The 16,117-nt window shown below is 42.1% G+C and overlaps 1 protein-coding gene across 4 annotated transcripts in view; it reads left to right on the forward strand.

The window, feature by feature from the left end:
• kansl3 (KAT8 regulatory NSL complex subunit 3) overlaps positions 1–16,117 on the forward strand; it is a 32,479-nt gene that overhangs the window by 10,239 nt on the left and 6,123 nt on the right. For 3 of the 4 annotated variants that reach the window (XM_080738890.1, XM_080738891.1, XM_080738889.1), the window contains 15 exons: positions 1,142–1,327; positions 2,260–2,391; positions 4,437–4,553; positions 4,656–4,754; positions 7,308–7,379; positions 7,501–7,575; positions 8,843–9,000; positions 9,143–9,206; positions 9,389–9,577; positions 10,631–10,787; positions 11,879–11,956; positions 12,315–12,494; positions 13,908–13,995; positions 14,811–14,947; positions 15,386–15,483. In XM_080738890.1, coding sequence (XP_080595016.1) covers positions 1,142–1,327; positions 2,260–2,391; positions 4,437–4,553; positions 4,656–4,754; positions 7,308–7,379; positions 7,501–7,575; positions 8,843–9,000; positions 9,143–9,206; positions 9,389–9,577; positions 10,631–10,787; positions 11,879–11,956; positions 12,315–12,494; positions 13,908–13,995; positions 14,811–14,947; positions 15,386–15,483 — 1,830 coding nt within the window. The remainder of the gene's footprint in view (positions 1–1,141; positions 1,328–2,259; positions 2,392–4,436; positions 4,554–4,655; positions 4,755–7,307; positions 7,380–7,500; positions 7,576–8,842; positions 9,001–9,142; positions 9,207–9,388; positions 9,578–10,630; positions 10,788–11,878; positions 11,957–12,314; positions 12,495–13,907; positions 13,996–14,810; positions 14,948–15,385; positions 15,484–16,117) is intronic. The other variant, XM_080738892.1, reaches the window with a different exon arrangement.

Genomic DNA, 16,117 nt, shown 5'->3' on the forward strand with positions numbered 1-16,117 from the left:
TGCGTTCATCACATCTAGGTTGGATTACTGCAACTCATTATACACAGGCATAGAGCAGGCATCACTTAAGCGCCTACAACTCGTACAAAATGCTGCAGCCCGTCTCCTCACCGGTACCAAAAGACGCGAACACATTAGCCCCATCCTTGTCTCCCTTCACTGGCTTCCCGTTAATTTTAGAATAGATTTTAAGATGCTTTTATTTACGTACAAATCAATAAATGGGCTTGCCCCTTCATACCTCTCTGCCCTCGTGGAACCCTATTCTCCAGCCAGGGCCTTAAGGTCCGCTGACCAGTTACTCCTGGAAGTCCCAAAACAAAGGTTCAAAAAGAGCAGGGGTTACCGGTCTTTTACGGCCACGGCCCCTCGACTATGGAACAGTCTACCTTTTAATATTAGATCTGCCCAGTCAATTGGTGTTTTTAAATCCTTATTAAAAACCCATTTGTTTTCCCAGGCTTTTAATTGCATTTAAATTCAAACCACCCAGTTGTTTTTAATTGCTCTTAATTGCATTTAAAGTAATCTTTTGTTTTGTTGTTTTTTTCTAATTGTTTTCCTGCATCTTTGTTTCCTTTTTAAACTCATTTGATGATTTGTATTGCCTGTGTCTTTTAATGTTGTACAGCACTTTGGTTCAGCTTGCCTGTTTGTAAACGTGCTATATAAATAAAGTTTGATTTGAATGTTATATCATTGACCATAACACTATATACATTTTCCCATTTCTAGTTTTTTCTCACGTACCCCCTGCAGTACTCCCGCGTACCCCTAGGGGTACACGTCCCCCCATTTGAGAAACACTGCTCTAGGTGGTACCTGTACCACATTGGCTACTTACTAATCTACCTTTCATGCCTATCCCTAATAAATATCTAATTTACAATGTGTAGGTTTCTTACAACAGTCGTTCACCTTTGGAAAATTGTATGATGTGTTTCCTTATTTTTGAGCTGCTGCTACTACTACTACTACTACTACTTGATGTTTGGGAACTGAGCTAAACCATGCTATGCCAACTGTTCAACATAACACAATGACATTAACATTGTAACTACCCCGTAAACCAAACTACCCCTTTAAATATACAGTATTATGTATCGATTCTCTCTTACTGTAGCTACTAACTCTTCCCTAGGCCTCCAATGAGCCAGTCTTGCGTAGGATCGCTGTGGACAAGTGTGCCAGGAAGGTGCGTCATGCACTAGCCAGTGTCAACTGGGACACCAAACTGACACAGTGGTTACACATCACCATGATTGAGTCCCTGAGTCTTGCAATGCTGGCTGCTTACTTGGATGTGCTGCAAACTCTCAAAAGCAAGGTATGTATTCATTCTTGTTCTCAGGCAAACAAATGGGAATATAGTTATTACATTATTATTACATTCAAGATATGTATACATAAGAACTAGAGAGAGTAGTTAAAATTGCAATCGAATGTGCACAGAATTCCTGTGAATTACCAACATTTGTTTTCATGTTTATGTTATGTTTTTCTTGACCACAATGTTAAAATGTTTTATATTAACATGTTATTTAAATAGATGCTAGGTTCATTGTTTACCTGGTATCCAATAGTTTCAATGTACTTGTTCTTGGTTTATCTGTGATCTTAGTGAGACACAATGTCGCTGCATGTACTGTATGTGATGTAAGTCGCTCTGGATAAGGGCGTCTGCTAAATACCTATATTGTAATAGTCAATCTTAGCTATTATATAGTGCAGGGGTCTTCAACAGGGGGTCCGGGACCCCTAGGGGGTCCTCAGAGTTACTACAGGGGGTCCTCCAAATCTTCCAATCCTTTTTATATTAACAACTTGAACCCTAGTGTCCATTTTTTGAGAACTGTAGCCAAAAATAGCAGATCTAGATCGGCTATTTTCGGCAAAGAGGTTTGGTGTAGAGGGGAAAAAGAGCAGACTACAGTACAGAGTAAAAGGTCAAGTTTATTAGGTAATGACAGCTCAAGTGGTTAAATATCTGAAAACACAAATTGACATGAATCCAAAATACACTGATGATTGTGCTGTCAAACGATGAAACTATGGAATCTATGAACAGGCTTGGGGGTCCCTGCTTCATCTATCTCTCAACCAAGGGGTCCTTGGCCTGAAAACGTTGAAGACCCCTGATATAGTGTATATAGTATTATATAGTGCATTATTTTGTACATAAACTATATTTTCGGAAATTGTTACAGAGAAGTGGTAAATGAATTGGGAGTAACATGTTGTTATCCTGTCTTTGCTTAGTTACCCTCACTGATTGACAGGATGCTGTTGATGTCATCAGCCAAGAGTGGAGCTCCGAGTTCAGAGGCCCTCTCGCTGTTGCTGAAACGTCCATGGGACCCAGCAGTGGGGGTTCTGTCTCACAACAAACCAGTAAGTTTTCAGAAATCTTTCTTTTTTTGTGTCATCATAAAACTAACAAACAGAACTCAGGGTTCCCACGGTCATGAAATTCCTGGAAATATTTTGAAATTAGAAAAATATTTTTCCAGTACTGGAAAAATAAAAGGTTAAAAGGTTTGGAATTTATTAACTCATCTAGTGCCATTCACGAGATGTCTCGCGAAATGTACTCGAGTATCTGTAGTGCCATTCACGGGATATCTCGGGAAAAGTAATAGATTACTGTAACGGCGAGAAGAATCGCCGGCGGTCCGGAGACGAAATCCGTCGCTGATTTCGCATCATCACGGCTCCACGAGCACAAAATAGTCCCATCCATAACATTGAGGTGGACGGGGGATCTCATCTTTAATGTCTATTATCTCAAAACTACACTTTAGAAGCTAGGATGGAGGCAGATGCTCGCTTATGTTACACAGTTATAAAAGCTCCCGGTCGGCCATTACACAACTCCACGTGGACACGGATCGGTTCCGGCGCACGATCCGATGACGTCAGACCGGAAGTGATTGCGCGGTGGACTTCTGGCCTTCAAAATAAGACAACGCAAGTGAATGGGACCTGAAGGAGGCACTTTGCACTTTGGACATTATAATCCGTTAATGTCTGGGGCTCTGAATGAGTTAAGGGTCCTGAAAGGTCCTGGAAAAAATAGCTATGCATTGTCTTTGGTTATTGATTTACCTCTGAAATGACAAATTAAACATGGGCCAAATTGTCAAATATTAGAGGCAGAAACGCCTCGCGTTGCGAGGCGTTGTGAGCATGTAGATCAGGGGTGCCCAAAAGGTAGATCGTGATCTACCAGTAGATCACAAAGGCTGTGCAGGTAGACTACATGACATGCCCCTAAATAAATATAAACAAAAATCACAAACCCCTTTTTTATCTCTCACTTGAATTAAGTTCAAGCAGGGCCGCTCAGCTCCCTTCATGGCTTTTAAAGTAGGCAAATCCCAAATGCAATGATTTGTTTTCAAGAGTCTGTAGCATTACAAAGAACCCTTTCCCCTTGCTATTTCCCTATTTTTTCCCTACTACATCAGTGCCGCTATTCCAAACCCCCTTAAGATAAATAGTTTTTGGGAAGGTAGATCACGTTGAGCTGGTCATTTTAAAAGTAGCCCTCAAGTCACAAAAGTGTGGGCACCCCTGATGTAGATCGTCTATTTTCACAATAGAACCGTGTTATACAAACTTCCTCAACTCTTAGTGCTCGTCAGGGTGCCGGGTCCCCAGTTAAAACATGATTATTTCGGGGTTCACGGCCTGAAAAAGTTGAGAACCACTGGCATACACTACCTGTCTTTGGGCATTGTGCATAGGAGTAAGCGACCTGTTATTGAGCTGAATTATTGTTATATAGTCCTGGAAATTGGGTTAAATATTCTGGAAAAGTTTTGGAAATTAATTGGTAAAAATGTGTGGGAACCCTGAGATCTGAAATGTTCAGTTCTGGTTTTATAATGTGCATACTGAAGATGCCACGCACACTAACTAGGTGCAGACGAAGATTATTATAGTATTGTATTCTTCATTTGCTGTAATTTTTATTGCATTTTTGTTTTCAATTTAGTTTGGATTAGTTGTCAAAGTGCTTTTGTGAGTTTATTTTTAATTTTTGGAAAAAAGCTTTTTAGTTTTTTATTAGTTTCATAGGCTGCAGCTAAAATATTGGAAGATTTCATATCCTCTGAAAATGTTAGGCTTATGACATTGAACAATTGAACAATTTCTCTGTTTTTAGTTGGTATTAGTTGGAGTTCCTTTGTATGCCAAGGGTTAATGCACATATGCAATTACCAACTCAATGAGGAGAGAAATATGAGAACAGACACATTTTTAAAAAGATTATCCCAGTCCCTGCCTGGGAAAATCAGTTTACTCACACCAATCGACAATGCTCGTGTGCAATTTCAGATCGATTGACCAACCAATAATCAGTAGGATGTAACAGCAGTAGAATGTAACAGTAAAGGCCACATGTCTGTCTGTCTTTGCTTTCCATTTTTCAGAGCAAGCTTCCTGGCTCCCCGCTCATCCTGATTGCACCATCAGGCCCTACCAATCCTGCACTCTCTACCTCACGCCGAATGAGATTCTGGCAAACTCAGCTATCCTGCTTGGGAAAGGTTTGAAGTCCCACTCAAATAGCAGCCACATGGTTTTTCCGAGAATCATTTTATTGTTCTTCGTCGTCGGAAAAGGTCCCATAACATCTGTGTCCCCGTTAGGTCATCCCAGTGAACACACATGTGAGCAGCGGGGCCAGTGTTGGCATTACCCAGTGCCTGGAGCACATGCTGGGAACAGTCAGGGCAAAGGTCATGGAGGTAGGACTTCCTATTTCTCTTTTATATCCTCTGAGGTCATACAAAAACAACAATGGCACGTCTTTGTCTACAAAGGAAAGAGAGGAGACGACCGTGACATTTTGTTCACTTATAGTGTGCACCACTTGGTGAAAGGAACAGATTGTGTGTCACCTTTAATCACATGAGCCCCGACGTCCCTAATCTGGACATGTCTTAATACGTGAAAATTCTCAAAATAGGCGGTTACACGTTGGCACTCCGACACGTTGGCATTCCGACCACCTAAACCTAACCTAACCTTAACCCTAACCTCAGTAAAACTAACCCTTGTGAATGCTAACCGGTGAGTAGCTAACCTGCTTAGTAGCTAACCTGCCGACGCTGGTGAATGCTAACCTGGTGATCGGAATGGGCATGTGTCGGAATGGAGACCGACGGCAAAATAGGCAAACCTTCGGCCAAAACATCTATACTATAATTTTGCGAATGTCTGAGTGAGTGAGTGAGTGAGTGTCTGTCTGTCTGTCTGAAACAGCGTTTCTCCTCAGTGGCTGGAGCAATTGATCTGAAATCGCATCACCATTAGCATATGAACACACCTAACATAACTGTGAAGCCCGTTTAAACGAAACGGGTATTTCTTACATTGATGCTCCTACATATTATCATGCAAGCACCAGTTAAAGTTACTTTCCATCCCTCATATACTGTATGCACAGTGCACATCCCATAACCCACACACTGCACATCATTTTGGAGCTCATATCTTTGAACGGGTAAGGGCTAGTTGTTAAATATTCAGCGAAAATAGCAGATCTGATCTGCATGTGAACATTGTTCACAACATGTTGCAACTTGACAGACACATTGTGAGCTTGTTAATTGTCTATTTTTGTTAATTGATGTACAATTAATTATAAGGATTAAACTTTATTAACTCATCTGGTGCCGATCCCGAACTAGTTCGGCTTTATTTCAATCCAATACAATCTTTTTTGTATTAATTCACTTACCCCGAGCTGCTTGTAGAGTCGTGGGTGGTCCTGGCTCGCTAGCCGCTAGCCAGCTAGCCGTTCTACTCTGTCCGACGATATATTCCATTAAAAATGGTTTAAAATACATTTTTGAGCTCCCCAATGTTCACCCGATGTTCGGCGCCGCTTCCGATGAGTACACGAGTGTGCCGATCCCGAAGTAGTTCGGCTTTATTTAATTAATCTTTAATCTTTAAAGGCTTATATCTCTTTTTTGTGTTTTAGGAAAGCGGCGCGAGGTTTATTTACGGCGAAATCGCCCAAAAATGATCTTTTAGATGACAAAATGGGAATAGCCATTCTGTTAGCATCTTCATCCGGGACATTTCCATGTCGTGCATCAACGTGAGCACGTCAGGTCCTGGAAGCTGAAGTCCTGGAAGCTAAAGCGCTCGCCTATGAGAGATGCGCTGGCATTCTTTGGCCCCTAGAGGGCGCTGGCACGCAAAGAGTTAAAGGGATAGTTTACAGACAATTAGGCCTGTCCTCTAAAAATCGACGAATCGACGCGTCGTTTTAAGCCCCCGGAATAGACGCAAATTGTTTGAGTCGAGCCGTCAAAAATGTATTATTTTTTTTATCACACCAGTTACTGTGGTTCGGTATGAGAGCGCTGGACTGTGACTCATGTAATTCTTATTTAGTCCATTCTTCCTACTACTTGTAAACTAGACTTAAAAATAAAATCAGTTCACGTGACTTGAAAGTTGCCTTGATCATATGACAGGGAGCTCTTATTTTGAAGTTAACCGCTTGGACAGGAAATGCGTCGACGTGTTGTTATTCTACTTGAGAGCTGGCCTGCCTGGCCAAAGAAGCAGCAGAGCCAGCGCGACGCGCTTTTACTTTCACTGCCGTGTGGTGGTTGGACTCAGGCTGAGGAATAGCGACGGGCGAACTGTTTTCTTTTTATTATCTCGCACCAGATCGGCAACATAGCTCTTTTGATACAGCAGCGCTGTGCTATGAGAAAATACAACTTGTGGAAATAATACACGACATGCTGTCAAAGAGATGCATTATTCTCTCCTCCGTTGTTCTACTCTGCTCCACAATTCACAATTACGCACGGCTGGACGCAATCTTATCGTCATTAATGTCCAGTTGTCCACCGCTACCATGTCTCAATATGCATGGTAGTTCATGGATCTAATTCACTTTAAAGGCTTAAAACATATTGCCGTTTTATGGTATTACGTTGACGTGGTTTAAAAGCTTAAAGCACCACTTTTCTTTTTTCTTTTTACATAAACGATTCGTCGACGCGTCGGATTAACCCCCGCGACTCGAGTCGACTTGAGGACAGCCCTACAGACAATACAAAAAATGACTCACCCCATTCATCATCATATTATTTTGTTTTTGTCGCATTCCTAAACCAATTATTTGATTATAATAATGCATGCATCTGAAGGAGACACAAAAAGTCTCTATTAGGAGAGGGTCTTTAATATTAGACGGGTGACGGAATTATTGTAAGATCTCCAAGTTACAGTAAAGTCTTGTTAGTAAAGCCATTTTAACTTGTCTGTTCCAGGTTCACAGTCATTTCCCTCATAAACCCATTATCCTGGTCGGCTGGAATGTGGGCGCTCTCATTGCTTGTCACGTAAGGCTTTTTTTTAAATCACTTTGTAACTCTGCACCATAATGACTGGTTCTTCATAAACATAAATGTTCCATGTATGCCTATTGTGTTGGCTAACTATGGCTATTGCATTCAACTGCAGGTATCTCTTATGGAGTATCTGACAGCAGTGGTATGTCTTGGGTTCCCGCTGTTAACCGCCAACGGATCACGAGGGGTAAGAAATGAAAGATGGTTCTATGGATCAGGCCCAGTAGCCATGATCCATAGAACTCCATTAGGAGTTCTCCTTAACACTACAGGAAAAAAAGAAACACAATGGGACTGTATGCATATTTTCCTCATTGAGCCGGTTGTATAATGTCTACGCTGTATTAAAAATAACAACTCTTTCGCTACTCACTTAACAGTCTTATGGTTTTGAAAGCTTATTCTCCATAGTGGGAAGAGTCTCAGCTCCTTACTGTTTGTGTAAAATACACTTTTTAGCCAGAAGATAAAAAATCACCAGACAGAAACTTGTATTCATTCCAAACTGCCACCTATTGTGTTAAATAGCATTTTTCAATTGACCGAATCGTAGGTGGAAGTATTTTTTTCAATTGTCCAAATTGTACGTGGAAGTATTTATTAACTGCACAGTCATGTAGCGTGAAGGGGAACTCCTAATTCCATGAATAAGGGCTAAGGGGCCCGGTACACTGGATTGTTTTAGGCAGTGCATGAGTGCAGAGAAGTAAGGGGTGTATCATGGAACACTGAACTCCAGACAGAATTGAACTGGCGAGGTTAGCATTATGTGGTCGCAGCACTGGTGAGTACACTACTAGAGCATGTTTACTCTTGATATTGTATCAGGGATACATTCAGACCTGGGACACCTAGGGCTGTAATCAAGCCCTATTTTTAGGATTCAAAGGGGATTTTCTAACGAACCTTCGAACGATCATTTAATCAAACAAGTTTATCTAGTGTATGGGAAGTGGCTTTAGAATTCCACTGCACTCTCTGTCCGCTGCGTCCTGTGATATTAATTAGCCAAACCAAACTTCCATTAGTGCTGAGAATCGTCCAGAAGAGATGCACGGCACGCGCTGCGGCTGCACATCAAAGAGGCAGTGCAAAACTGCATGTCAGAGAGAGATTCATTTGGTGTTGGGATTATTGTATTTCAGAGCCTTGTTGGGCTTTAGCAGGACAGGGCTGGGCATTCTGATATAATTTTTTCCTGTAAAAAACTAAAAACAAAACATTCATTCAGAACTTCGATTGCCCACATAACGAACGAAGGTCCGAACTTAAGAACGTTTGGTTACAGCCCTAGGGACACCTGAGTCTGCATGGTACAAAGTAAGACTAGCAAACTACTATTACAGGTCGCCAGCGCTGACAGTGCTTTGTGCATTTGTTTTACGTGACTGTTTTAAGTCTTGCCATCTGGCAAATGGATCCTAATGGCTGGTCAATGTGTTACTGGCCGGCAGGACGTGGACGACCCACTGTTGGACATGAAGACTTCAGTGCTGTTTGTGGTGGGCCAGAACGCTCTGCAGTGCAGCATAGACAACATGGAGGACTTCAGAGAGAGGCTGAGGGCAGACAACAGCATGGTGGTGGTGGGAGGAGCCGATGACAACCTCAAGTGGGTTAACAGCCACCTATCTGTCTGTGTATGGGTTAACAGCCACCTATCTGTCTGTGTATTGGCTTTTGTGTTTGTTAATAATTCAAGGTTGGGTGACTACGACAATTTTCATGACCGTTTAAATCATCTACTTCCTCAGAATCAACTCGACAAAGATGAAAGCCGAGGGACTGACACAGACTATGGTGGATCGCTGCATCCAGGTGAGGCCACATAACTCATGCAGATATTTTAACCCATTTTGGACGGGAACCCCTATTTGTAACTATACCTTTCAAGACAGGATTTTTTAAAATCGATCTCATGTCTAAATGGGTTAATGAGTGAGTGAAAATAAAAGCTTTTTTTTTCATCTACTCTAAATGCTGTTTTTGTATTCCGGTAGGATGAGATAGCTGACTTCCTGTCTGGGGTGCTGGCGCGAGCGGAGGGCCATGGCCACGGCTCGGGGGAGATGAGGGATATGGACACGGAGAAGAAGAAGAGGCTTCGAAGGGAGCTTCCGTTTGACATGGAGAGAGGACGACCCTCCTCCCCGGCTCTGAGAGTCCCCATATCCCCCTCAGGCTCTGAGGTCAGTCTGATAGTCTCTGATCTTATGTATCTACAGCTGTAGAGTAAGGTCTTCACAGTTATGTGTAAAATGATTATCCGAGGAGCTCACCTGGTAATGCCACATCACGTGAATAAGGCTATAGTCCTCCCTGCAACTGGCCAGGGTTGTAATCCGATCTTAGGCTGGTTGTTGCATGTCAATCCCTCTCTCATAATACAACCAAAATGAGTATGGTTCGGGGTTGGTTGTTATGTCAGTCCTTTTAAGTAATCGGGAGCAAGTGGTTTGATTCGAGAATACATTTCAACAACTTATTTAGACTGCTTAGAAGCACTTACTTGTAAGGACCTGTCCAAACACAACTATTTTCCCCCCATGCACTGGCAATATTTTATTTTATATAATAGGTGTTCTAATGTTTGTTTGGATGACAAAACATCTAGTGCACTGAATATATTAGATGCCAGAGAAATCCTGTGTATTTGACAGCTTGAAACTGTTCACTTGATCATCCACAATGAAACATAAGCATCTGCTGCCGTGGGTGGAGATGACACCTGCAGTATTCTGAGGCTGACCGTTTAGCATCAAGTTTATTAAAACTATCATTTAGCTTTGATAAAGCTTATATTGGCTGTGTTCGCGTTGGTCCAGCGTATCCACGGAAGAGAATGAAGTAGCCAAAGAAATAAACAACAAAACTGTTTAATCACATCTGTTTTAAACACATGTAATGCATGGAATTTAAAAACTTTTAACTCATCTTAAAATAAAGGCTTTTTTTTTTTTTTACAGACAACAATAGGCTTTTTATTTACAGACTTTTAAATGATACATGACAACAATTCTGTGGATAATAGGAGTCTTTGAAGCTAGGATGCTGGAATTTGAACACGAGTTGCTGTTTTCAAAGCCAGAATTCTCACACAGAATACTCTGTCTGAATGGCATCACAGTCATCGATGAGATCTTTAATTGTTTCAGTTTCCAGAGCAGAATGAAAGGTTAAAAACAACCGTTGTTATTATTACTCATCAATTAGTGTGTCTGTTCTTTGCCCTGTCGCTTTAGGATCTGTCCAGTGTGTGCAGCAGTCCCACCTCAAGCCCCAAACCAAAAACATCAGGCTTGTCTCCAGCGCAGAAGTCCAGTCTGATTACAGCCACACAACTTCTCAAGACGCACATGCAGCGGTCCGGCACGGTACTCACACACAGACAAGCTCAAGGTTGGTTGGCCAGGAACAGGACGCCTGCACACCAGTGTTGATTTTGTCGACTAAAACTATGACGAAAAATCTTTGTCGCCTGCGTTTTTTTCACTGACAAAAACGAAATAAAAACTAAGCTGTGATGACTAAAACTAAGACTAAATATATTGGCAATTCCGTCAACAAAATAAAAACTAGAACTAGTTGTGAGCTTGTAGATCGGCTATTTTCAGCACACAATCAAGTGTAAAATCAGTCATTACGATGCCATCAAGGCCTGCCAAAATATATTTTAGTTGACTAAATCAACTGTAGATTTAGTCGCCATAAAATCGTATGATATTTAGTCGACTAAAATTTTACTAAAACTAAAACTTTTCTGGTGACTAAATTATGACTAAAACTAAATGACATTTTATTCAAAAGACTATGACTAAAACTAAATCAAAATTTGCTGTCAAAAACAACACTGCTGCACACACATACACACACTCACACAGTGAGCATTCATAAGCACCCTCGCTTTTCCATTGCATAGAAACACCTTAACTCGACTAGCTTAATTTTCCACTGCAGATAGGACCCCTTCAAATAGCTGGTCTTAAGTATAACGATATTTGGGAGCTTCATTGACGTTATTGTGTCAGGACACTTGGTGACTATTGTCTCTGAGCAGTCCATAATCTTCAGTGGTTTCATGTCACCTTTTGATGTTGCCCACTTGGAACCACGATGAAGGTGATACCAAAAAACTATCAGGTATTTTTGCATCATGAAAAAACGGTTCTATGCGATGGAAAATACCTTTAATTCATACATAGCTGTCACATTTCATTCCACTTGTTTGTGTAACTTTGTTTTAAAGAGTCTCACCTCAGCTGCTCCTGAGGATTTTTCTAAAGCTTTGTCTGCTATGGTGAGGCGGGGGGTTTATTGGAGACAGAGTAGGTTAAATTGGCTGAGACGTTGGCGAATGAAATGTTTGTTGTGAAGATAATTGAGTGAAGACACCTGAAGGGCACGATGGGACGTGACTGAAATACTTTCCTCTTCTGTCTCTCCTCTACCAATCTCCTTTCCCTCTTTTGTTTTTGTCCAATTCATTCCAGCTCAGTTCGCTGCTTTTATGAAACAAAACATGCTTGTGAGGAAAAATCTTCCTCCCGGCACCCCACCTTGTGTCTTTGGTAAGTATCTGTCGCTCCTCCTACTCTTATCTTCCTCTTCTCCCTGTCATGTCATCCTGTGTGATCTTTGCCTTTTTATTGTGTGGTTAAATTGCTTTTGCGGGTCTCACCAGACAAATGTTGTCTTGCTTTGTTTTTGTAATCTACCAAGCACTTTTTAAAACTCAGCCAAAGAGTGAGACAATTAACACTAATAAATAAAAGCAGAAAATATAAACATTGAGACAAGCAGATATGTTGTTTCCCCCCCAATAGACTAGCATGGAAAATTTATAAATAAATGCAAGTCTTCGGTTTGCTTGATATTAAAAGTTCAAATTTTCTATGTGTGTATATAATTATGTGTGTGCTGTTGCAGTACCACTGTCCAGCGACCAGACAGAAGGCCTGGACAGAGACGAGTTAAGGTCCCACGGTAAGAGGAGGCAGACGCCAAGCCCCACTCCCAGCAAAGCATCCAAGAGGGCCAAGATCAAGGTCACCATTGTGTCACAAGGCGAGTCAGCAGGGGGCGCCATCGGCCCAGCTGGACAGGAAGGTAGGCAATGACTTGCCTGCACTTATCTAGGGATCACAAGGATCTTCAACGTTTTCAGGCCAAGGACCCCTTACCTGAGAGAGAGATGAAGCAGGGACCCCCACTACCTGTTCATAGATTCCATATAGTTTCATTGTTTGACAGCACAATCATCAGTGTATTTTGGATTCATGTCAATCTGTGTTTTCAGATATTTAACCACTTGAACCGTCAATAATTAACAAACTTGACCTTTCACTCGGTACTTAGTCAGTTCTTTTTCCCATCTACACCAAACCTCTTTGCCAAAAATAGCCGATCTACAAGCTCGTAGATCTGCTATAGGGTGTGCCAAATGTAGTTCTTAGAGCGGCCATTTCTTGGGTCAACACAGCCTTACACAGGTGTTCTGATTGGACTATAGCATTAGTTCTATGCAATCAAACAATTGAAACACCTGTGTTTTGACCCAAGAAATGGCCGCTAAGGACTACAATCGCGTCACCGCTGGCACACACTATTTTTGTCTAAAGTTCTCAGAATATGGATGTTAGGGGGTTCAAGTGGTTTGTATAAAAAAGGAGAAAAAAAGTTTCTATTACAGCGATATGGAGGACCCCCTGTAGTAACTCTGAGGACCCCCTTGGGATCCCGGACCCCCTGTTGAAGACCCTTGATCTAGCAGAAGCTACATTTAGCCATCACCCATTCCAACGTTTAGAAGAGCCACCTCGTCTCTCTTAATTGTACAGTGATTCTTTATCTGCGTGACCCACATCAGAGAGACATTTTATTCCCCAATCATGCATTAAAGAACGGCGTAAACCATTTTCCACTTTCATCTTCATATAAGTGGTCCTCATTAATGCTCATTATATTATGGCACCATTTGCAGTCTTTCTATTCCTGTAACGTTAGCATGCCATTATTATTGTGTTAATAAAGATCTAATATCGTTTTATCATGAGCGTTACTGAGTACTATTTTTATGAAGATGCGTTGAAAACTGGAGAAGTTGTCCTTAAAAAAAACGTTGCGTCTAGGTGACTAATGCTTTTGTACCTCGACAAAACAAAAGTGAAACAAACTTTTTGTTTTACCATCTGCTGCACATCTGTGAGGTCTGAGTTAACTTATTAACAAATTGTAATTTTCAATGCATGTACACATACCACTAACCTCTTCTTCTTGTGCACTTTTCTTTTTCTAAACCTTTTTATTTTATTTTTAATTGTATTTTTTCTACCTGAAACCGTGACCCAAAAAACCGAGACCATTTGAATCTTAACTGTGTGCTAACTGAGCTGTCCCTAAATGTATAAATATACAGTATATAAGGACCTGGTATTTATATACACAAACTTTGTATCACATATAAGTGCATGACGTTACTGCATAACTATCTGCCCTGTTCTTCCCCTTCCTCCAATATAGTTGGACCTTCTGGGAAGCCGCTGACTATGACAATGGGGCAGACTGTAGCTGGAGCCAAGGAACTCTCTGGACTTCTGACAGCCCAACGGTATGATTTCCAGTCCTACCACACACGTATACGTACAATTATACATATATACACACACCAGACCTGCCAACCTGTTTGGCTGCGCAATTTATGTCGCGGGTAAGCATTTTGTCATCAAGTACGCACGTATGATTAGTCTCACTAAAGTGTGGCGCCTGTGAGTTTGATTGTGCAGGACTCAAGTCTATGTTGGCAGGTCTCACACACACACACACACACACACACACACACACACACACACACACCCACATTCAGAATCAAGCTTTAATACCAGGGGTCTACAACGCTCTCAGGCCAAGGACCCCTTAGTCGAGAGAGAGAGATGAAGCAGGGGCTCCCACAACATTTTCATAGATTCCATATAGTTTAATCGTTTGACAGCACAATCATCAGTGTATTTTGGATTCATGCCAATTTGTGTTTTCAGATATTTAACCACTCCTCTACACCAAACCTCTGTGCAGAAAATAGCCGATCTACAAGCTCACAACGCATGTAGATCTGCTACTTTTGGCTAAAGTTCTCAGAATATGGACGCTATAAGGTTCAAGTGGTTAATGTAAAAAAAATTGAAAATTTCACCAAGATTTGGAGGACCCCCTATAGTAACTCTGACCCCCTAGGGGTCCCGGTCTCCGGACCCCCTTTTGAAGACCCTTGACCCTAAAATCCCCCCTTTCGTCGGACAAAAGTGTGTGTGGTGTCAAATGGATTGATGTGTGGTGGACACTGGTTGGACGCTGACTGATGGCTGACAGGCATTTGGTGCGGGGGTAGCTCCTGAGTAGACTGGTTGGTTATGTGTGTCACTGCAGGTCTGGTAGTCTCTCTGAGATGTCTAGTGCCCTGTCCCCGGGCTCCAGCTCATTCCACAGCTCATTCAACAGTGTGCCTTGTATGCTGTCAGGGTCCTCCACACCTGTCCAGCCACAAGCTCCTGCAACCGCCCAAGGTATCTCCTTCCCCTCCGCTCCCCTCGCTGTCCTGTTCTGCCTACCCGCACACCTGTGTGTACTCTTCAGCACTGAAGTTAATCTCGACCCCATTGGCCACAACAAACAAATGCAAACATACAACACTTTTGTTGGATGAGATCAAAGGTGGGGTTTCAATCTCGTGTCGAAATTATTTTTTTCAATTTGTTTTTATTTTTTGAACACTGGATGGGAACGTCGTGTGCGAACAACATATCCAAGCAAACATCATCGATCTCCTCTTGCATCATTTGTTCTGTACCTTGGCCTTTGGATGTGTGCGTGTGTGTGTGGCGCTTTGTCTGTGCTAGGGACTAGTAAAATGTCAGCTGTTTCTTGCTCTCTTTTGGCATCAACTTGTCTAAATCAGATCACCACTGATTAAATGTTTTCTTTTCCTTTGCATTTGCATGCAGCACCTTCCGCCAGCAGTCTACTCCAAGGCTTAAGTTTCAGTCTTCAGGAGATCGTCACCAAAGCTCCTAGCTTGCCCTGCACAGTGGCCAACACACAGGTACCTTCCGTCACAGTGCTTCTTGACTCAGCTTGAGTTTAGCAATGAACATGATCTGGGCTTACAGTATAGCCTGCTTCCAGACCATAGACCCCGCCCACTCTCAGAGTGGACTGTTTCTCTGGTCTGGAGCTGAGTACATGAATCGGCAGTTATCAGCCAAAATGTTTGGCTGCTCCAATGAGCACGGGGGGTGGGGGTGGGTCTAACGAATATCCAATCCGCGCCGCACTCCGCAGCCCGTTTTTTCAAGCGACGTCATCATCAGAGCGTCATCATTAGAAGACGAGGCGCTCACGTGGGTGCTCACGAGGAGACCTGTAGTGATTGTTTTTTTAATCAAAGCACCTCCCACCCCCCTCCCTTCCAGACATCGCCCACAATAGGCCACAGTTTCAGACTACTGCGTGAGCTGAGTCTGAGATCAGGCTACTTACAGTACATCAAGCATTCCAGAATCACTCCTATTTCTGAGTAGGATAGTAAGAGATAATATGAAGCTTCCTACAACCACTTTGAGCAAGTTGTCTTTCGAGAATGAATGTTGAACAGAAGTCATGATGAGATCTGGTAGTTTATTTTCTTTTCTCCTTATGATAGCCACGCTAATACATAGCGATGGGATGATAAGCGA

Source organism: Nannobrachium achirus (genome assembly GCF_963921795.1).
Source record: "Nannobrachium achirus genome assembly, chromosome: 12".
Taxonomy (NCBI): domain Eukaryota; kingdom Metazoa; phylum Chordata; class Actinopteri; order Myctophiformes; family Myctophidae; genus Nannobrachium; species Nannobrachium achirus.